The following is a 23,277-nucleotide window of genomic DNA, read 5'->3' as shown; positions in this document are numbered from 1 at the left end:
CAGCACTTTAACCACTGACTGGACAACCTTGCCACTGACTGGATTTATTTCTCCTGAAAACTGGGACGTTACTGGTGTTTTGGCCAAGGATGAGACACTGTGGCTCCCTCCAACACACAGCTCCCAGCAGCTGACGGAGCTGTGGGCAAGGAAAGCTGCACTACCATGGCAGGAAAACCCATCCGGACTGATTTTCCCAGCCCTCAGCTCCCACTGGTGACTGCTCCCATCCAGACAACTCCCTGGGTGCCTCCTTGTCAGATCTTCCCTCTGAGGCACCTCAGGAAGCGTGGGAGAAGTGTGCTGAGGGTTTATTTTGGGCTGCTGCCCAAAATAAACCATTCTGCTGAATGAGAGCTGACAGGAGATCATCTGGGATGGGATGGGATGGGATGGGATGGGATGGGATGGGATGGGATGGGATGGGATGGAACACCCCCCTACATATTCTTTCAGGACCCACTCACCTCAGCCTGTGGGACCCCCTCGGGCGGGCGGCACTGCAGCAGCACCTCCTGCTCCAGTGGGACCTCCTTGCCCAGCGGCTCCTGATCAAAGTTCTTCCGTAGGTCTATGAGGAGAAGGAGAAGCCAGGGGTCAGCAGCCTGCAGCAGGAACAGGGCAGCCTCCAAAACTTTGGTGAGCACCTTCAAGTCAGGAAGTCCCTCTGGCACAGACATGCCCTGGGAGGAAGGAGCTGAAGAATCATATTTTCCAGGATGGATTTGGGGCAGCACATGGTGGATGATACATTTCCTCCTTCATGTGCTTGTACCCTATCCTGTCTTTTCCTTTTGAGGCTAAGCTCAGCTTATCCACTGTTTCTTCATCCATCCCAGCAGAGCCCCTCAGGATATGGGGGACACAGCAGTGTCCTGCTCCGGAGCCTGGGAAGGAGCAGCAGCATCACTAGATGGTGCTGCAATCCTCTGCTTCAGCTCCTACACCTCTCCATGTGGCTCCTGAACCCTCTGTTCCAAAAAACACCACGGAAGTGTTCAAGGCCAGGCTCGAGGGGGTTTGGAGCAAGCTGGTCTAGAGGAGCGTGTCACTCCCCACGGCATGGGGTTGGAATGAGGTCAGTTCTAAGGTTCCTTCCAACCCAAAACTTTCTATGATTCTATGGTTCTCTGAGTCTGTGGTTTTCCCAGCATAACCCTTCAGCAGCATAGCTCATGTACCACTCTGTTTTGAATAACATGTTGGATTATTACCCCTCTAATAGCCAAATCCATTTGGGACCGGGCAAACCCTGCAGCTCCGCCATCTCATCTGCTAATTGAGCAAATTCAGGCAGGCCCAGCCTGACTAACTCTCCTTTGATCAGGCTGACACCCCCAAGAGCAGCTCAGGGCAGTGACATGTGACAGCAGGGACTCAGAGGACAGAGTCGCTGAGCGTGCAAGGTGCCATCCGCTGGGTCATTAAGGATAATAAAACCCTGGGAAGCGCTGAGCACACTGCTGGGCACTGCGGTGTTAACCCTGGCAGTGCCACTGCCCCTCAGAAACAAAGCTACAGCTGGGGTGGGGAGAGAAAACCGGGGTCATCCCGCAGGGATGGGTCATCCCAAACTCATCAGAAAGTGGAGAAGGACATTTGGAGATGGGAGTGATGCCTTGGGAAGACTGAGCTAGACATAGTTAAAGAAACAAGTAGAGATTTATTAAAGGGTTTCCATGGATCGTCCGTGGGCAGCACAAGAGCTCAGCCAGGGCTGCACCCAAGATGAACCAAAATGGTCACAAAAATGGATGCCTGGTCACAAGGTCTCTCACTTTTATAAGTTTTGGTCTATTTGCATATTGGGGTTAATTATCCAATTACAGTTTTAGCCCCTGCAGTCCCATCCTTGTTTTTCTCTCTTCAGCCCACGTTGTTTGTGCTCTTGGGCCTGAGATCTGGATCATTTGTCCTTGGTCCCCAGCTAGAGCTGGAATTGTTTTGTTTCCCTGCTCTGTGCAGAGAGCTCACCATCCCCTCATATGAAGCCCAGCCCCACACACTAAAGCAGCACAGAATCTGAAAAACATAGAAGCCAAACCCCGAGGCGTCAGTGCCAGCACTCACAGGCGATGCGGACGTAGGCCCGGCGGCTCTTGGTGGTGCCCGCCGAGCTCCAGGCCACGCACTGGCACCAGTAATCCTCCAGGCCAAACAGCTCCTCCACCTGCTGCCGGGACACCTCGATCTGCACCTCCCGCACCAGCAGCCCTGCAGGGGGACACAGGCACGGCATCGATGGGCAGGAGCAGCCAGGAGCAGGGAAACTCAGGCAGCACCCAAGAGGGTGCATGCACAAAGCTGGAGGACAGAGGGTTGGAGGCTTCTCCTCTGGGGTTGGCACCTCGCGAGTCAGGAAGACTGTTCCCCCCGAAGGATGGTTTGGGGATGAAGCCAGGGCTATGGAAATGCCTCCTTTTTTCCCCCCAGTCCAGCTGAGCAGAACCAGAATCTCTTCATCAATTCTCAAGGCAGCACCCTCCTCCTCCAGCTCTCTCCCACATCTTCCCAACATCCCAACATCCAACATCCTTGTCCAGACCCCTTCCCACCCACCAGGGTTTGAAGAACACTTCCCCCGGGCTTTGTTGTGGGGAGAAACCATCTCTGTCTGTGCCACTCAAGTACAAATATAACAAGACAAACAAAATCTTAAAGAAATCAGCCTGAGGGGCCATGACAAAGGTGACACCACCACAACCAGGACACGATCCCCTGGACTGCAGGAGCATCAACAATCATCACCAAGGGCAGGAGGGACTTGGGCCTTACTTTTCCTTATTTTAAGCAATACCTGCCCATTTTTTTTTCCAGTTGCTATTTTAAAAAGGCCTCAATTTCACAGTGATCCAGAGCCACACACTCCCCAGCTGTAATTTTGTTACAGCTCACTCCCAGTGCTGTGAGGAGCAATTACTGTCTCCCTGCCACCTTCCTGCAGAAGAGCTGACAAGGAAATACAATTTATTTTGTCACTATTCGGGGGGAGGAAAAAGAAAGAACCACAAGAAGAAAACCCCAAAAGCAAAGGTATTTGGGCCAAGCATTTTTGGGACTTCAAAAGGACTCAGAATGCAGATATGGCTCCAGTTGATATTGTCTATCTGGGAAGCTCTGGTGGGATGATGGAAGGTGGGAAGCATCCTGCAAACGCCCTACCTCTGTCCCCAAAACTGAAGACTGAGCTCGTGGCACACATGAATCACTTCCTAAGGGCTTCTGGGCACCCAAACAGAGCTGCTCTCCCTGCCCAGACCTCCTCACCCAGCTGAATTATCCTCTCTGACTTGGCCTATTTTTGCTTTCTTCCGCATGAAATGTTTTGGATCAGACGCAGTCAGAGCATTACTGAGCCAGGCTCATTCAAGACACGTCATCTTAAAAGTTCCTTTCTTTTTTTCCCCGCTTCTTCTTAAAGGTCCCTTTTTCCAAGCTTTTAACCAAGGACACTTAAAAAGTAACCATGTTAACCCGTGTCTTTGTGCCCAGCTCTCCTCCGTGCCCTTTCTGGCAGTTTTCCCGAACACCAGGTGCTGCAAATACAGATTTTTTACCACCTTAAACCACTTTGGTTCCAGCTCCCTTTTCCTTAGGGAGGCTGCCAGGCAGAGGTGCCCACAGCAGCAGCTTTAGCATGCACCACATCACCTGCAGGCACTGTTGGTTCACTCCCTGATAGCAGCAATGCCATCTTTGAAGCCTGGATGAAGGAGGAGTGTGTTGCTTCCTCCCCAGACTGCAGGCATGCAGCAGAATCCTAGAGGGAGATGCTGGACCAAAGCAAGTGAGCTCCCACAGCAACAGGTTGCCCAGATGGATGCCCAATCCCTGGAAGTGTTCCAGGCCAGGCTGGACAGGGCTTGGAATGACCTAGGCTAGTGGAAAGTGTCCTTGCCCATGGCAGGGGATGGGACTAGATCATCTTTAAGGTCCCTTCCAACCCAAACTATTCCATGAGTCTATGAAATAAAATGTTTCTTTCCACACTGCACATCACTAAGGCATGAGACCCCCTCCTACAGGATGCTCCAGAGAAATGAGTCCTAACAGCAATTAGACAAATTAACAAGGGAGGATTCCACCCTGGGCTGTACCACACTGCTCAGATGCTGCCACCAGAGCTGGGAGTGCCTGATGTGAGTGGTGGAAAGCTGGGAGGGTGACAGGGCAGCTCCATTGCTCCCTCCTTGTCCTGGTTCATGATCTTCCCCTAAGCATCCTCCACTGCTGTGTGCGGGGCACACAGACCTTTGGCCCCACCCAGTGTGGCCAGATGTTATAAATAAATTTAAAACCCCTTGGCAAAGGCTCCTCGGTCACTGACCAGCACTGACTCTGCCTCACAGTGGTGAGGGTTTCAAATCTGGCCTCTGCAAGAGCTGGGAGGTAGAGATGTACCCAGAAAGAGAGAAACAGAGTGTCCCCTGCTCCTGTCAGCCTCCAGAGAAGCAAAGGGACAGCCTGCCTGGGCATCTCTGACTATTTTTCCTCTAGAGGAAAAACACCCCATGAATGGCTAAAGCAGATTTAGCAGAAAAGGCTCAAAAAGCTGCAAGGAAAGAAAGGATCTTCCCTTTCCAGAGCAGGTTCAGGGATGCACCCAAGCACAGACTGGCTCATGGCTACTGCAGGGTGGAGAGCAAGAGATACCAGGGAAGGGCAAGGGGTGGAAATATCACAGGGACAACAGGAGATCCTGTCAAAATACTGGTGGCTCCTCCAGGCTGGTGAAGTCTCTCCTCTAAGCCCAGCCTGCCTTCCAAGGCCAGCACCACTGCAGTTCAAAAGGCTGCCTTGGTTTAAAACCCTCAGGATGCCACATGTGCAGGGATTAGCAGAGGGCAGATCTTCCAGGGGAAAGGGGACTGTTTTCCTCCACTCCTGATCAGCCACAGGTACCAAAACTGGTGCAGAAAAGGTGGGTGCTGAGCTAAAGCATCCAATTTTAGCAAATCTACTTGGTTACATGATTTATCCAACCCCACATATCTTGTTCTCGTGCCAGGATGTTTCAAGGCATGGACTGAGCAGCTCTGCAGAGCCCAATCCCATGGAGTAAGACCCCCCCTAAAATGCCTAAACCACCTTCTCACCCCGTTGCAGGCAGCCAGAGGCTGATTTATCCTCTGAGGCAGAAAAGAGCTCATTTGCCATCAACAGGCATTTCAAATCCTACCTGCAATTGCTCTCATTACCCATTAAACACTTAATCCCTCTGCGAACCTGCATAAGCTGCCAGCCTTTGCCACCCCTCCTGGCAATGACTCCTACATGTTGATTAGGCATTTTGTAGAAAAGCAGTCCCTTTTTTTTTTTTTTTATCGGATTTAAACATGCTGCCTTCAAAATCCCTTGTAAGAACCCCGAGTCCTGCACAGGGGTAAGAGTGAAACCAGGCAGGGTGACTTCCCCAAGCCTCTGGGGGGTGTGGTGACCACAGCACCATCATGGTGTGAGGTAGTAGGTTCCCAGTCAGGTAATGATTAGTATTGACTTGATTATCCAGAAGGCATGAAAAGACACTTTATCATTAGAAATCTACAGTTCTTACAGAAACAATGGTGGATCTAAGACCTGATTGGTCTTAAAGTCAAAACCTCTCACACGCTATTGGCGAGCTATCAATAGCACACTCTAGCAAACCCTGTCTATAAACAATGGTCACAGAAAGAGAGATAATAATTGTTTCCATTCTTTTCCTCTAAGTTTCCCACAGTGTGGCAGTCATATTTTCTGAAAAAATCCCTTGGCCCTGGATTTTCTCCCGGAAAGTCGAGAAGCCTCAAAGAAAAAGGAAGACAAATTCTTATCTCATTTGCTTCTCCTGTGTTGTGCTCACATGTGGAATGTGTTTGGAGATTGTTTACCCACAGGTGATTGTTTCATTGAATTCTGGTGTGAGTTGTTTTGACTTATTGACCAATCAGGGTCAAGCCGTGTTAAGGCTCTGGAAAGAGTGATGAGTTTTCATTATTACCTTTTTAGCCTTCTGTAAGTATCCTTTGTGATTCTCTAGTATAGTATAGTATTCTTTAATATAATATAGTATCATAAAATAATAAATTAGCTTTCTGAGAACGTGGAGTCAGATTCATCATTCCTGCCTGCCACGGGGATCCCTGCCAATACAACACCACAGCTTCTCCACAGCTTCCCAGGATATTTCTGGGAAAGTCTGTGCCTGCTCTCTGCTGCCACAAAGGTGCTTTCACCAATGGCCTGCCTGGAGGAGAACCACCAACAGCCTGGATGCGGCGAGAGGGAAAAGGGCTTGGAGAGCAGCGCGGGAAGGCGGGCTGTGCTCACCGGTGACCTCGTCCAGGCTCTCCTTGGTGACGTGGTCGTTCTGGTTGACCCACTCGCCGTTGCACTTGAAGTAGATCTGCGTGGCGGGGTTGGCGCGGCACACCAGCTCCACGGGCTTGTTCTTGACGATGTAGGCGTCCTGCGGCTCCAGCAGGAAGTGCGGCAGCGTCTCGGCCGGCGCCGATGGGAACGAGTCGGGCAGCACGTCGCTGTACTCCAGCCCTGCCAGGACACCCACAGGCTCAGCAGCTGCCCCACGTCCCCCTGCTCCCTCCCTGGGCAACAGCAGCTGAGGATGGGTGGAAAAGCAAAACCAGGCAAAACCAGCAAAGGAGTTGACAGAACCAGAGCACACAGTCTCAAGCTGCGCCAATGGAAATACAGGTTGAATATTAGGAAAAAGTTTTATACAGAAAGGGTGATAAAGTTCTGGAATGGTCTGCCCATGGAGGTGGTGGAGTCACCATCCCTGGGTGTGTTTAAAACAGACTGGATGTGGCACTGGGTGCCAGGGTTTAGGTGAGGTGTTGGGGCTGTGTTGGACTCGATGATCTTGGAGGTCTCTTCCAACCCAGCCATTCCGTGATAGCAAACCAGAGCTGTGGGATCAATCTTCTTTCACCTGGGTACTGGGCCCTCATCCACACCCCGAGCCCAAACCTGGGTGATCTCACTAGAGGACACTGCAAGGGGAAAAGCAAAACAAACCCAGGTCTATGGATAGTGATGGGGACACAGAGAGGCTCCGATGGGGCTGGTGTCCCCCACCCCACACCTCCTCCTCACAGCCCTGAGGAATGCATGGGCATGCTCCCAGCAAAATACTGGCAGGGCATTTTGGGAATGCTGACCATATCCCCAGGACAGATCTCAGCCATCCACACCTTCACTGGAGCTGCATTTAGGATCTCACCCCCTGCCAGCGCTTGGATTTCAGCATCACCCAACAGGTGAGCGATGGCTTCCAGCCCAGGCACCTCCAGAGAACATCACCCAAAGGTACCACCAGGATTCCCAGTATCCCAGAAAACGGGGGGCTGTGTCCTGGGGAGCTCCATATTCCTGCTTATTTGCTTTCAAAAGCCATCTAAATGCAAAAACAACTGGAGGTTGTGTCTGCTGAGGCCAGGCCAAGAAAAATCTTGGAAAGGGGTGAGCAGCTCAGTGCTTACACAGGAATGTTATCCCTTAGGAGTGGGAGCTCCAGGGTGCCTCATTCCCAGCAGCAGCTTGGGAAGATGCTCTGACTGAAGCTGAGCAGCATCTGCAGGAGACCTGTTTCCAGCCCATTAAGATCAACCCCAAATATCACAGGAGTAATAAAAACCCCCACACAGGTGCACAGGGATGCTGCTGCTTAACCTGCTGTTCCTGGGAATCTCACTAGCAGTCAGGTCACATCTCGAGGCTTTTCTTTACACTCAAAGCGGTTATGAGCTTTTCCTCCTCCTCTCTTCCCCCAGCCAGAGCTGTGATTCTCAACTCCAGGCACTGCAGCGTGCAGGAAAACAGTAAATATCCCCAGCCCCACGATAACATCTCCAGAGCTGGCAGGGAGAAGAAAGGAGCCCACTCCCTTCATCACCCTTGGCAAGGAGCGGCGCTGCACGGAGAGAATCAGAATCCCAAGCTGTGAGGAGGAGGAGGAAGAGAAAAAAATATAATCAGATGCATCAAGAAAACAAGATGACCAGGCTTCTTCCTGAGCAAAAATCAGTGAGGGAAAAAAAAAAAAAAGCACGAGGTCAGTCGTTTAAAATCCATTTAGGAAAATTGACTTTCCATTTCCATTTAACACAGCACTAAGGGAGAGCGGTAGGACATTTGTCATAATCCATTAACTGCTCTTTTGGAAACAATGAATTAAACTCCAGGCTAATTTCTCTCTCCCTCTGCCTGGCTCTTCCCCACCTCTCTGCTGCTGGTTATTTCCTCCCCCATCTCATTTGCAGACCTGTAATTTTCCCAGGCCCCGGGCAGGCAGGGAGACAGGGAATGCCAAGGTGTGTGACCTCCACCCTGAACAATCCCACACTGCTCCCTGTGACCACCTCAGGCCACTGCTGCTGCTCCTCTCTCCTGCTGAGCAGCCTTTCACCTGTCACAGCAGCAAATATCCCTTTTTTAATTTGCTAACCCATTTTTTCATCCATTGGATTGTTGTTCTGTTGGTTATGTGTGTTGTTTTTTTTGGTTAATTTCAAAAACTGCTTCGATGCCATGGCTCTAAATTCCCTGGCAAAGGGGGCTGGCAGGAGATAATCGAACTGGCAGCAGAGGCAGCCAACAAAACTTCACTCACGGGCTTGTGTGCAAACCTCCCTGCCACGATGCTCCCTGCATCCCTGTGGCAAAGTCAGACCCGGGCTTGGCAGCTGGGAACGGGCACAGGTATCCTCAAGAGGCAGCTTTTGGAAGGATCTTCCCCTGGGGAGGTGACACCCCAAAGTGCGCATGGCCCTGATCCAAATCCACGGGCCAGGAGGAGAGATCCTTGTCCAACAGCCAACACCAAGGATACGTTTTCTCCCACCTCATCACCACTTTGGTGATGCTGAACAAGACTTTAGGTCATCCAAGAGGAGCTGGGAGGGGATGAGTCACGGCGGATGGGGATGGAAATGCCAGATTTGTGACTCACCGGGATCATCCGCACGGGAAGGGTGAAGGCTGCAGCGGAGCCACTTGGGCCCCCAGGACAATGTTTGGGACTGAGACACCCCTGGTGGTACCAAAAATCCCATCCAGACCCTGCTCCAAGAGGGGCTCTGCCCAAATAAGAACTTCAAGGTTCTTCTCCATGCGGACACAGTGACTTTGGGGACAAGGATGGGGGAATAGGATGGTGTCACCAGCCAAATCCAACATCTGCTTTTGGTGGCTACAAAAACCTTCCAGGTTTAAGGTTTGAACCCAAAACACCTGAACCTTTTAAGCCAGAAGCATGTGGGGAAACTTAAAATCCTGCAAACTCATGACAGATAAGAGATCTTTTGTTTCTGGCCAGGAAAGATCTGGGGCCAAAAAAGCAGTTCTAACAGGAGACAGGAGAAAAGGATGATGGTTCCGTCATGGCAGACTCACAACTGGGGCCATGCCATGGAGCCCAAACCCCACAGATTCCCCAGACTCATGGATGGGAGCAAATCAAGGGGGAGGGTGATTTTTCCATTCAGAAATTAGCTGGGAAAAAAGCATTTGCAGCTGGGCAGGGCGTTTTCCTCCAGCATGAAATGCTCACTGCTATTTAAACACACTGGGGAAGAATTAAGGCATAGGAACAACGGGGACTTTGGATGAGAAAAGGGAGGAGAACCATGCTGGGCACATTTATCACAAGCCATCAAGCCAGCCTTTCATCCCTGCTGCCGACGCCCGGCCACCCGCCGCATGGGAAACCTCTCGACACTCATGGGGGCCCCCCCAAAAATCCACACACAGTCACTGGGGGGAGGAACACGCTGCTTGTGAGCAGCAACTGCTGCTGCTGCGTGCCCTGACTGCCCAGCAACAACTGCAAAACGCCCCTCCAGAAAAAGGCACATTCCCAGTGGTGCAACTCCATCACCTCCAGAGGCCACCGCGGCTCCGGTGCCACCCCAGGTGACACTGTGGCCCAGTGACCACAGGAACAGCAGGCACGGGAGATGCTTTTGCATGGGAAAGCAGGAAAGGAGCCCTGCACAGCCGGGATTTCCAGTCCTGCAATCACACCAGCAATAAAACTCCCAGCAGTGACAAACTAATAAATATTTGAGCGCGCGCTCCGCTGCCTGTAATCATCTCCCTGGCAGACGTCTGCAGGGGGTTCCCATCTGCCGGCTTCCCTCCTTCCTGCTGGAGGTGGGTGCCTGCTTCCCAGATCTCTTCTGGGGTTTTTTTTTTTTGGAAGTCCCAGGCTGTCGCCATCCCACAATCTCACACGACTTGGGGCACGGCGTGCTGGAGTGTCTGGAGCTCTCTGTGGGCAGGGAGAGACAAAGAGGGGGCAGCTCCCAGCTCAACCCACGGCACCAAATCCTGGAGCCTTGGGGATGAGTGTAGTAGGAGCAACGAGAGGAAAAGGGAGGAGGGGAACAGGCACTTCTTTTCCTCTCGCCATCCGTCATCACACATTTTAATCTGCTGGGGCTGAGCTGGATTATCCGCAGCATCTGTTCCCTGGGGGGTGATTTGCAGATGTTTGCTGCCAGCCTTTGCAACTTTGTCAAGACCCACGACCCCAAACGCACCTCACCCCACAAAGGGAGCAGCACCGGGGCAGGATCCAGCCTTAACCCCCCCCTCCATCACCCCAAACACGTGGCACTGGGGATGGCAAACCCGGGAAGCAACTCCCCCTGCAGCAATGGCCAAGCAAACCTCCCCAGGAAAGCGTTAAAATCCTCTCTCCTGCAATTGTTATCCCTCCAAATATTTGGAAGATTACAGGAGCATTAGTGGCTGCCCATCACCCACGGCCACCTCCGGTCCCAGGCAGGCAGGGATGCGATGTAAGGATGCAGGGATTAGGCTGGGATGCCTGGGTTTCTCCAGCTAAATCTCGGTGGCTGTGGATGCTTAACCCCTTCAGTCTCCACCTCCCCACGTCCCTGCCTGCCTCAGGGCAGGCGCTGCCTCCTGGGAAGGCCGGGCAGGGAAGAGTTAAACCTGCCAGGTGGGTTAAAATCCTCCTGGAGAAACGAAAAAATATATGACAGTTTATCTGCAGCACCACAGGAGGAGTCATCTGCCTTCCCAATCCCCCTTCCCAATCCCCCAGCAGGGATGGGAATGGCTCTGGCTCCTGAGACAGAGATGGAGGAGATGCTCCAGCCACTGGCTTGGCTCCAGGAGGTGTCTGGAAGGCTGGAGCAGGGCTGTCCCCCACCCCAAATCCCCCCTCCTACTGCCTCCAGGGAGAATGTATGAACAGGCTCATTTAGAAATTAGTGCTGTTGCCATTTCAACTCCAGCAAATTTTGACACTGGAGCCATGGCATGGCTCCTTGCCATTCCAGAATCCCTGTCTCACTGAGGGCATCCCTGCTGCCAGCCCTGGAGGGACACAAAGGCATCCCACCACATTCCAGCCCATCCCTGAGCTCAGGGTGAACTGGCACCACCAGTCCAGGCCTGTCCTATTCCCATGGGCTTCCCATCACAGGCTGCCACTGGGACAACTTTGTGTCCAGTGGTAACACAACCCAAAACTTTCCCTCCTAAAATCACCCTGAGTGCCCTTCCTCCCCCAAACATCATCCTCTCTTCCCCAGGCATCCCCTCCTCACCCTTTTTCAGCCCCCCACACACCCACGTGGGCCCCCAACATGCAGCTCCATCCCTGAGGAGGTGACAGCAGCAGGTGGCACCTTCAAAGACAAAGTCGCCATGAGGTGGAGCAGTGCCCCACCAAGCCACAGCCTTCTCAGGGGTTACATCCCACTGGAGACACAGCAGGAAGAAAAGAGGACAGCCCAAGATACAGGCTGGAACTGAGGGTTTGGGAGGTCTGTCCCTGTCCCTGTCACTACAGGACACAAAATAATATGAGGTGGACACGCTGCTCTTTTCAAGGTAAAAAAGGCATTTTTAATTTCTGACTCCAGCATTTCTAGATTTCCAAAAGTGACAGTGGATTGGAGGGTGACAGTGCCACCTCTCCAATGACACTGGACAAACCAGTCCATTAAATTTCTCTTCCTCCATAAAAGAATGCAAAATAAGTTATTTAGATAAAGTGTGTAAGAAAGTTTGTTACAAGAATGTAAAAATCTGAAGGCTTAGAAAAACTTAAAAAATCAGGGTGACATCTCCCTGCTGCCTCCTCACACAGAGCCCACAAACCCCTGTGCCTTCAAAAGGCTGGGATTGCTCAGACACAGGCTGGGAAGTGCTGAGAGGTGAGCTGCAGGGAATGTAACAGGTCCCCAGGGCTGCAGCTGGCTGATGTAACCCCCAGCCTCATTAACTCAGTGTGGCTCATTAACCTCTCGTTCCCGGGAAGGGACAGCCCCAAGCTGCCTGCAGAAGCCACAAAGCTGGGTGTGGAACCTTCAGGATTAACCAGTGGTACCCAGAGCCAGGCTTCACTCGGGTTCACGGTGAAAGGGGAAATTTCTGGAAGAAGTTCTTCCTCGTGAGGGTGGTGAGAGCCTGGAATAGGTTGCCTGGAGAAGCTGTGGCTGCCCCATCCCTGGAAGTGTCAGGCCAGGCTGGATGGAGCTTGGAGCCCCCTGGTCTGGTGGAAGGTGTCCCTGCCACGGTGGGGGTTGGAAGGCCACAATCTCTAAAGGTCCCTTCCAAGCCAAAACGTTCCATGAGTCTAACCCAGCTCCTGTCTGGAGCAGGGCTGGATTTGGAGCTGAAAATCCCATGGGGATGCCGTGCTCGTGGGGTGACCACCCTCGTGCCCCCAGAATTGGTAATTCTGCAGGGGCTGGACCACAGAGACCAAGCCCCCAGAGTGCTGCTGTGTCCAGGGGTGTACAGAAGGTGTTGTCCTACCTCTCTGGCCCTCCAGAAACTGGAGCCCATCCCCTCCTGCTCCCACCAGCCAGGAAAAGCAGCTGGAATCTGCATCTGGCCTCTCCATTCTCACCACTCTTGTTAATAACTAAACCTGGAAAGAACCACTTAACCTTTCCTCTAAGCAACTCTGCCTGACAACTAGCTCCTTTTCCTCCACTGGCTGCCCTCTTCCAGCAGCTTCACAGTCCCTTCCTGCCAAACCTGGCATCATCCAGCCCCATCCCTCCATCCCAGGGCCTCCAGCTCCTCCCAGAGCCCACCCAGCCCGAGAGGGATGGACAGACAGGCATTTCCCAGTGGGTTACAAGTCCCTCCTGTCCCTCCTGCCCGGCGACAGGCAAACTTTATAATTAGAGAGCATTCCTCCCCAGCCTGGGTAATGAGGGGGTGCACCCAGCCAGCCCTAATTACACCCTTGGGAAAAAAAAAAAAGCAGATTCCTCCTCTTCCAGCTCAAGGAAGAGCCTGCAGCTGGCCTCCCTGGCTGCATACCTTTATTGAACCAGGACTGGATGGGGACAGGGAAAGGAATAAAGAAAGCAAAGTCTGTGCTGAGAAAAGGGTGGGAAGGAGGAGCTGGGCAGCCCCACAGATATTTCTATATACAACAGCCTTGTTGATCAAGACCCACCTCACTTATATAAATAAATATAAAAATTAATCAACATCCCTGGGCATCTCACCACAGCATCCCTGTGCCCCTGTCAGCCCCAGCTAAGAGTCCAACCCAAATTCCAGCCATCCCCAATCCCCAGAGGAGAAACAGGCAGGCTCTGGCAGCACCTCCCATCCTGGGAGCTGGAAAGAGAGAGATTTATCTTGTTGGCTGTGCATTACGCTGGAGTATTTATGGAGCCACTACTCTTTTGTTTATCTTTATGATTATGATAATCAAAGGCGAAGCCTCCTGAGAAGTGTAAACAGCTGAGATCCCTTATGGTAAAAATCTCTTCATTTTTCATTAAATGGATTTACAGCACGACACAGGCAGATTGGAGTAAATTGTTCCTTATTTCTGGTTTTAGCGGCGCCATGAGCTGCGCGGATCCCCGTAAATACCCACGGAAAACAGAGTGAATTAAAATAAAAAAAAAAGAAAGAAAGAAAGAAAAAAAGGAGAAGGAATTATGCAGCAAATCCCTGTTACACTCTATTGTGCTGGCTTCTTTTGTGCTGTTTTATACATTCCCTTCAGGGAAGCAGTTTTGTTGGAAAACTATCTCCAAATTTCATCTAGCGCTGGTTCTTGTTACGGGCACAGACACTTCCCTTTGTGCTATTTTAATTCCATTGTCACGGTCCTCTTGTCGAGTTTGTTCTGTTTACTGAGCTACAACATTGTTTTTAATGGATATAATAATTATATGAACTTTTTGTTTATTTGCTTTGGCCCATGAAAGAAAAGCCCCAGCAGCGGAGAAGGCGGTAACACGCTGTTTATTCACATGTACGGCGTGTGCTGGGCTCCTGTTGTGAAAAGAATAATCATTTCAACAAGAAAGGAGAGAAGGGAGAAGAAAACAAGGAACAAACAGGGACTTGTTGCCCTGGTTAACGCCAGAAAGTCCAAGGAATTATTAATTATCCTTCAAACTGCAGCAAACTCCAACTGGAAGCTGCGAGCTCTCCTTGGAAAACACAGAGAAGGAAAAAACAAAATAAAAAGGGTCTCCTGTTCAACTGAGCACTGCAGTTTGGAAAATGCTAACTCTGGGAGAAAGAAAGTCGACAGTTTTGCAGACAGAGAGCGATTTCCCCTTCACCCAAATTACATACATATTTCAAAATGTAAATTCCCCAGCGTTCCCCTTGAGAGTGCAACTTTCAGGAGGCTGTTTTGCAATGGGTGGGTTTTCTTTTTTCCCCTGAACGTGCAAATCTGGAGGCGACTTTGGGCACAAAAAGTGACTTTAAAGCAGCAGCAGCAGCAGCAGTGAGCAGGGCTGTGAACCTCCCAGTGCTCCTTGGGAAGAGAGGGATGCTCTGCTGCCCACCGGGCATCCCTCCCTGGGATCCATCCCACAGGACCACGGGCAGGAGGGGAGCAGCTTTCACCTTCTGAGCACCCCATTGAGGTGGGGACAGCTCAGCCAGGCGCTTTAAAAGCGGCTCACAAGGTTTGGTAGTCCTGGGTGGTGGCACTTTAGTCCCAAAATCCAGAGGTGGCTGTGCACGTCCCACCCCGAGGAAGCCGAGGTGCTGGCACGGTAAAGCAAAAACCTGAGGCAGCTGGCTGCAAAGAAGCGAACAGCAGTACAAAAAGAACAGAAAGCTGGGGGGAGAGTTGTGTTTGGTTTTGGGGCTTTTTTTTTCCCCCACTCATCCTTTTTGTCCTTCTCTCACCCACTCTCTCCTCCCGGGAAGCCAAAGCCGGCTGGAAGGATGCTCCCACCGCCTCCAGCCAGCCTCTCTCCAGCCCCTCGCCAGCTGCTGCCCTACTTTTCCCGACGCTTTTCCCACTTTTCTCCCGCAGCTCGCTCGGTGGCAGGCGTGGGCTGGGAGCAGCATCCCGGTCCTGCAGCTCCCGGAGCTCCCTGTGCCACCGGAGCCACCCCAGCATCACCTCCCGCCCCCCAGCCCAGGCAGCCCAGCCGAGGGAGGCGCTGCGAGCCACGCTGCCCTGCTTTGAAATCGTTTTAATCATGGTGTTATTATTATTTAATCATTAAAAAAGAACAGCAAGAGAAAAGGTCCACTCCGTGCCTCAAATTCCCCATTAATTCAGCTGGGGGAGGAACATCACAGGAGAGGCTGATTAAGGTCCCTTTATTAAACAGTCTTTAAAGTTGCCCTTAATCTTTCAGATTTGTTGCTATGATAAAAAAACAAAAAACCCCGACAACAACAAAATAGCCACCAGAAATGGAGGCTGGAAATATTTTGCTTTTTGTTGTCCTTTCTCTGCCCTTTTCTTCCCTTCTCATTTTACTGTGGGGAAAATAGAAGGAAAAAATGGGGGGAGGGGGAGAAACTGGGATAGAAAAAGATTTAAGGAAAAAAAAATAATCCCTACTGATGCTGAATGTCAAATATTAAGATTTTTCTCTCTCTCCCCCCTCTTTCAGCAATATCCTTATTAAAGAATAAGCCCCCAAACCACCAGTGAGACTAGTTTAGATGACAAGGCTTCCCCATCCCCTTTTCTGTGCTAGGATTTGATCCCTGAAGCCAGGAGCAGGTGGGATGGAGGGCAGGTACCTCAAGCCCATCGTGGCTTCCCCTCTGTGGCACAAAGAGAGGTGTCCAGCCAGTGGCAAAAGGATTTTAGCAATTACCTTGATTAGTTTTATTCCTTTCCCTCTAAACCCCGCAGCCAGCTGGGCTCCCAGCACCTCACACCTGCTATAACACAGAGAAACAAAGCTGTGGTTTGATAAAAACCATGAGGTTTGTGGGTTTTTCTGGGGAGCACGGAAGGAAACCCCCACAAAAAACAAAGCCTTTTCCCCTCAGGCTCCATTTCCAGGGAGGTGGGGACCCTTCAGGAGCTTCCTAGAGTTGTTTGGTGCCCTCCTCCCCTCTCTGGCATTTCAATTCCACTGGACCCTGTGTCGCCACAGGTTTCTTCCTTTCTCACCACTGGGAATTTCCACCTTTTCTTCTCTGGACAGAGCCTGTGCTCCCACACCACAGAGCTTCTCTTTCCTCCTTTTGTCCTCTGGCACACACATTTCTGCTGGTGTGCAGCACCAAACTAAACTCCTAGGTGGCCCAAACTCCCACAAGCATCCTTTTTGTCTCAGCATGGGTACTCCCTGCTGCTGGAGGTGCCTGGGCTGGAAATGCCCCAATTTTGGGGGTCTGTGCCACCCTGTCTAGGTGGGACTCCACCTGGAAGAATCCCTGCTGATGCTGCAACAAGCCAACGCTTCCTCCCACACCTTCCTCTCCCTTTGCTGCTGCTACAAGACCCCAAGGTATTGATAAAAAATGACCTTCAAAATACACAATGCTGACAAGTAAAACGAAGTTGGGCATGTTGAATTCAGTGACAAACACACTGAGCAACTCCAAAAGCCGAGCATGGCGCTGGTGGGTGCAGAACATGCCAGGCACAGCAGTGGAATGGCTCCTGCAGGGCTCAGAGGCACCTCTGAGGGCAGAGACACTGAAAATTAGCCGAGCATGGCGTTGGTGGGTGCAGAACATGCCAGGCACAGCAGTGGAATGGCTCCTGTAGGGCTCAGAGGCACTCTGAGGGCAGAGACACTGAGAATTCCTCTGCAGCATCCTGGGCATCCCCTGCCCAGCATTGTGGGCATCTCTCTGCAGCATCCTGGGCATCCCCTGCCCAGCATTGTGGGCATCTCTCTGCAGCATCCTGGGCATCCCCTGCCCAGCATTGTGGGCATCCCTCTGCAGCATCCTGGATATCTCCCCACAGCATCCTGGGCATCCCTCTGCACCATCCTGGGCATCCCCTGCCCAGCATCCTGGGCATCTCTCTGCAGCATCCTGGGCATCCCCTGCCCAGCATCCTGGGCATCCCTCTGCAGCATCCTGGGCTTCCAGGTGCTCCACAAAGCTCCCAAGGGAGCAAGGGCACAGGGTCACCCACACCGAACGTCATGGAAAAAGCAGGAAACAATCCCGCTGCCCACCAGCCACGTACTTTTCCCCTGGCCGTCCCGCAGCGGCTGCATTTCCATAAACGATCCGCACTAATTGCTTTAACCACGGCCGTGCTGCGGCTGATCGGAGTCGCTGAGCGACCTCTGCTCCGGGCGAGCTCCGGGAGCTGCGGGCGAGCGGGGCACAGCGGGGCGGGCACGGCCCCGCAGCCCGGGCACACACGGGCACGCAGCTCGGCTCCCATCTACTCCGAGCCGGGAATGGCCTCGTGAAAAACGCCGATCGCTTGTGTTTAACATTTTAAAAGTTTAACAGTAATAAAATGGGTGTAAAAGTAGTAATAGAATTAGAGTAATAAAAAGTTGGACAGCTGAGATTAGGACAATACGAGACAATAAGAACAAAGTGTTATGGACGGTCCGGGTACCTCTTTCTGGGCAAAATAAACCCGAAATTAACAGATGATTAACCCTTAAAAACAATCGCCTGTTGCATATTCATACACCTCACACATGATGCATAAATTCCATTCAAACAAAGGATTCTGTCTGGTCAGTGTCAACTTCTTCCTCTTAATCCTGATGGGCACCTTCACGTAATAAAAAGTTGGACAGCTGAGATTAGGACAATACGAGACAATAAGAACAAAGTGTTATGGACGGTCCGGGTACCTCTTTCTGGGCAAAATAAACCCGAAATTAACAGATGATTAACCCTTAAAAACAATCGCCTGTTGCATATTCATACACCTCACACATGATGCATAAATTCCATTCAAACAAAGGATTCTGTCTGGTCAGTGTCAACTTCTTCCTCTTAATCCTGATGGGCACCTTCACGGCTGAGCAGGGCAGGAAGAAGTTAGTTTCTTCTGATAAGGGAGCAATAAATTCTCTTTCTCTGAAAGATTTAGGTGTCCTGTGGCTGCTATCTCGGCGCGAGTCCTCTCTTTTAAAAAAGTATCTTACATAGGATAGTTTCTATTTTAACATTATGTTATAACCTAAAACTATTTTTAACACAGTACTTAAAAAAATTAATACAGCATAACTTTCTAACATAACCCATATAATATTCATTTTAATATTTGCGAAAAGGCAAGCCTAAAATATGCATTTTTCACAGCCTCTCAGCCCTGCCCTATAGTCTGGATGCTGCCTGATTCCTGAGTCCATCAGGGATGGATCATGAGAATTCCCGCTTGGATTGGCAATGCCACGGCACTGTGGCTTGTCACCAGGACTGCCAGCTAGCCCAGCGCTGGTGGGGGTTGGGTTGGGCTCAAACCAAACATGTACAACCACTTGGAAAGCCCCAAATCCTCCCCTAGACATTTTCTGAACAAAGGCGTTGCCCCATCCTAGTCCTGGGGCAGCGGACAGGAGGGAAGAGCCAGCTGTCACTGGCCAGGCCTGGATCTGCTTCCCAGCACCCCAAAGCACCCACAGCACCCCCAAAACACCCACGGCACCCCCAAAGCACCCACAGAGAGCTGTGCCAGGGGCTTAGCCTCAGGAAGCCCCCAAAGCCCTGTGCTGCACCTCCCAAATTAACCCAGGGAGATTCTTGTGTTCAGCCAGGCTGGGAGAGCTGGGGATGTTCAGCCTGGAGAAGGAAAGGCTCCAGGGAGAACTCAGAGCCCCTTCCAGTGCCTGAAAGGGCTCCAAGAGGGCTGGAGAGGGACTTTGGAGAAGGGCATGGAGTGCCAGCACACTGCCAGAGGGCAGGGTTGTGTGGGATATTGGGAAGGAATTCTTCCCTGTAAGAGTAGAGGACACCCTGGCACAGGTTGCCCAGAGAAGCTGTGGCTGTCCCATCCCTGAAAGTGTCCCAGGCCAGGTTGGACAGGGCTTGGAGCAGCCTGGGATAGTGGTAGGGGTGCTGGAAAATCCCTTGAAGGCCCCTTCCAATCCAAACCACTCCATGCTTCCACGATGTCCACCAACACACAACACATCCAGCCCCCTGCAGGCACAGTTAAAACTGAAAAAATCCACAAATGCTCCTTTACAACCAAACACCTCCATCCCAAGGAGATGAGACCCCAGACCCCAGAGCAGGGGTCCCTCTCACATGCTTGACATCCAGGCTGGGAGGTGTAAGGAAACATCCATGCTGCCAGGAAAATGCACTGCAGCCCCCTTCCTGCCAGCCCACAGGGACCCATTACACTAACAGTGTGTCCATTCAGCCTGATATATAAATTACTAATGTAAATTAATGGATAATTGAAGCCCTTTAGTCCTAAATATTTAAATTATTTAACAGGCAATTAAGAGCGAAGGAGAAAGAAAAGAGGAAAAGGGGCCTTAACCCCAACAGGCAGAAAAAAAAAATTAAATGAAGTGTGAGGAGAGCAGAAAGAGCTGAACATACACATTTTGAAGCAGAGCTGCCAGGTTCATTTTGTTTGAGCCAGGCTGGTGTTACAGTGGATGCCCCCAGACCCAGGGGGACAGGGAGAGGAGCATCCACCACACAGCCCCAGAGAACAGGACAGATTCTGATCCACAGCTTTTCCAGAGAGAAAAACCCCATGGCTTCGTTTGTAACAGCTCTTGGTTATAGTGATTACCAGAACTTCCTGGCATGCCAAAACAATACTTTTAGATCTTTTTTTTTGTCCTCCCTACCTCTAAGCTGACAGCATTCTCTTTTGTAATACCATTCCTGAATCCTTTTTTAACCTGATTCAAGCACAGACACATTTATTTCACCTGTTTTCACTTTCTTTTTTCTTTCTCAGGTGTTCTACACTGCTGTTTGCACCCTCTGCATCCCACCCCCCTCCCTCTCCAAACATCCTCAGTGAGGCACAGTGGTTACAATTCCTCACAAAGGCAATCCAGCAGGATGCAGGGTGTCATCAGTGTGTGGTAGTTTTGGGATCCCTGGGCGGAGGAGGAAGGAATGCATCTGACTCCATGTTCTTAGAAGACTAATTTATTATTAGATTAGATTAGATTAGATTATGCTATACTAAAACTATACTAAAGAAGAGAGAAAGGATACAGACAGAAGGCTAGAAAGAATGATAATGAAAACCTGTGACTCCTTCCAGAGTCCCAACACAGCCTGATGTGATTGGTCATTAAGTCAAAATAATTCACATGAAACCAATCAAACTTGCACCTGTAGGATAAACAATCTCCAAACCACATTGCAAGCAACAAAACACAAGAGAAGCAACTCAGATAATATTGTTTTCCTTTTTCTCTGAGGCTTCTCAGCTTGTCAGGAGAAGAAATCCTGGCGAAAGGATTTTTCAGAAAATGTGACTGTGACAATCAGTGCAATGAGCTTCCCACCTCGGGTGCTCTGGATAGCCCCCCTAACAATACAGCGACAGGCTGGGGCTCAGAAACGTGGTGTTTCCTCCTCCAGCCTCCATGCCAAACTGCCCAGCGATATTCCCAGCGCTCCCCTGGGAGCTGGAAGGGGTCATAAGGAAAAATGGTCTGTGGGGGGGAAGACGTCATGTGGGAAAAGCAGGATTTTAACAAAAGCAGCGTGTGAGGCTGTGTGAGGCTGTGCGTGCCCAGGGACGGCACCGAGGGCAAGGGGGGATCGAGACAATAGTGAATAGACTCCAGATTATATCCTGAACTCGCAGCCCCACGGGAACAGGGTTATAAAAACCCTTTTTATTTTGTTTGTAGTCCAAAACAAACAAGTACATAAAGAGCTAAATGCGGAGAAGCCAGACAGGAAGTGAGTAACATCTGGGAAACATCTGGCCCCGGCTGCGCCGCCAGCCCGGCCGCCGGCACAGCTCCGGGTACCTGCTCCCACAGTTCCCAGCCAGGGCAGGTCCCCAAAACCTCACCCCCAAAAAGGGGGAAATGGGTGCCCCAAGCAGCACGGGACACCCTGGCACAGGGCTCTGAGCATCCCCTGAGCACCACAGGAACCTCCGAGAAGGGCTTGGAGCATTAAGGGTGCCCTAAACAGTGCAAGGCTCTGAATTTTGCAGGGCATCCTCCCAAAAATGGCTCTGAGCATCTCAGGACACCCCCTGAGTGTTGCAGAACATCCCCTGAACAGGGCTTTGAGCATAAAGGATGCCCTGAGCAGTGCAGGATACCCTGGCCCAGGGCTCTGAGCACCACAGGCCAGCCTGAGAAAGGTTCTGGGCAATAAAGGATGCCCTGAGAATTTCAGGACTCTCTGGTGCAGGGCTCTGAGCAGTGCAGGAGGAAGGCAGGCTGGCCAGCAGGCACCAGGGCACTCTTCCCCAGCCCTAGGAGATGCCCCACATCTTCTCCACAGGAGAGAGGAGGTGCTGCCGAGCAGTCAGAGGGGCTGGAGGTATTTTCTTCCTTCTGGTTCTCATCTCCTGCTCTTCCTCCTCCAAAATCCCTGTGAAAGAGCCTCCCAGCACTGCCCCATGCACAGAGCTGGGAAGCCTGGGGAGGCTGCAGGGCCTGGTGCTTGGGAAGGCTCCAGCGGGGCTGCGAGGGAGGAGAGCTGGCTTGGCAGGATCACCGCCCGGCTCTCCTCACCGGGAATTCCCCCGTGGCAGCCAGCCCGAGCTGCCAGCCCACAGCTTCCCTCTGCGCCCGCCCACGGCCAGCAGGGTGCTCTGGGGGCAAGGAAAGGGGGCTGCAAGAGACCCCACAGAGCCCCTGGACAGCCAGGGAAGGTGTAGTGGAAAGAGCAGCGATGCGCAGGAGCGGGCTGGATCACAACAGGAATTGCTTCTGTCTCCCCCGTGCAACTCCAGCTGCATTTCCAGCCAGGAAATGCAAACAGCCACGCTCAGACACCTGGAGCAACGCCACTGATCCTTCACTGCTGCACCAAACTCCTGGCAAGTCAGCTTCCCTCAGCTCCTCGGACAGGCTGGGACCCCCCAGCTCACCTGACAACCCCAGAGCACCCTCAGCTCTCCCCAGAACATCTCCTCAGCATTCCCTCTGCCATTCCCTCTGGCAGTGCCCAGGATTAGCACCTGGGGTATTGCAGTGGGGAGGATTAAAACTGGTCCAAGGCTGGGCCACGCTGCAGAGGGAGCAGCAGCTGGCTGCACAACATCTGGCACTGCTGCTCATTTATTCCCCATGGGCAGCAGCACGTGGGACTGCAGAGGGCCACCGATGACACTGCTGGTGGCCCAGGTGTCCCACAAGGACAGGAAGGACAAGGACATGTCCTTTGGGGTGTGCTGCTACAGCCAAGCTGGCAGCTGGCCTGAGTGTGGAGCATCTCCCCTTGGAAGAGCCCAGACACGATGTAGGAGATCTGGGGAGTGAAGGGGAGCATTAGGGATGAGGATGGGAGAAAAACAGGAAGGAAAGAAAATAATAACAGGACAGTTTGGCTTGGAAGGGACCTTAAAGATCACCTCATTCCAGCGCCCTGCCAAGGGCAGGGACACCTTCCACTGAAATACCAGAGGAGGAAGCACACTGTTTGGAAAGGGAAACAAGCAAGGCACATTAAAGGAAAAAATTATCCAGCAGGCTGGCAAGGTTAAAAAAGCAAAAACACTGGGACACGGAAGGAGAGGGAGACCTAATTAAAGAAACCACACCCAGAACACGCCACCAGCAAAAAGCATCTGATGTGTCAGGGACAGAGACTCGGATGCTGCGTGTCCCATCCCGTGTCACTGCACACCCTGCAGCAAAGGGCACAGCTCCCAAACCCCTGAGCCACTGCAGCACCAGGGTGAGCAGTTTGCCTCCTCTTTTCTGTTCATTTCTGCACCAGCTGATGCCCACCTGTAGCCGTTTTTTGTGCTGTTACTTAAAACCAGCTACACTAGAAAGTTCCAGGAGCTGCCCAGAAGAGTCAGACCCCACTGCAGGATGAACCTATCCCCATCTTTGCAGCTAAATTTGGCCCAGCCCAGGGGCAGACAGGATCCTGGAGGTGTCTGAACAC

At 51.7% G+C, this 23,277-nt stretch overlaps 1 protein-coding gene across 2 annotated transcripts in view; it reads right to left on the bottom strand.

Moving 5' to 3' along the window:
* The window catches only part of UNC5B (unc-5 netrin receptor B), a 56,429-nt gene that overhangs the window by 11,362 nt on the left and 21,790 nt on the right, over nt 1-23,277 (bottom strand). For both annotated transcript variants that reach the window (XM_039696266.1, XM_039696267.1), the window contains exons 2-4: nt 6,310-6,531; nt 2,071-2,214; nt 468-571 (exon numbers count right to left, since the gene is read on the bottom strand). In XM_039696266.1, coding sequence (XP_039552200.1) covers nt 468-571; nt 2,071-2,214; nt 6,310-6,531 — 470 coding nt within the window. The remainder of the gene's footprint in view (nt 1-467; nt 572-2,070; nt 2,215-6,309; nt 6,532-23,277) is intronic.

Source organism: Passer montanus, unplaced genomic scaffold (assembly GCF_014805655.1).
Source record: "Passer montanus isolate IOZ18808 unplaced genomic scaffold, ASM1480565v1 scaffold96, whole genome shotgun sequence".
In the NCBI taxonomy this organism is placed as follows: domain Eukaryota; kingdom Metazoa; phylum Chordata; class Aves; order Passeriformes; family Passeridae; genus Passer; species Passer montanus.
Note: the sequence above shows the minus strand (reverse complement) of the source record. Positions and strands in the feature narration are given on the sequence as shown.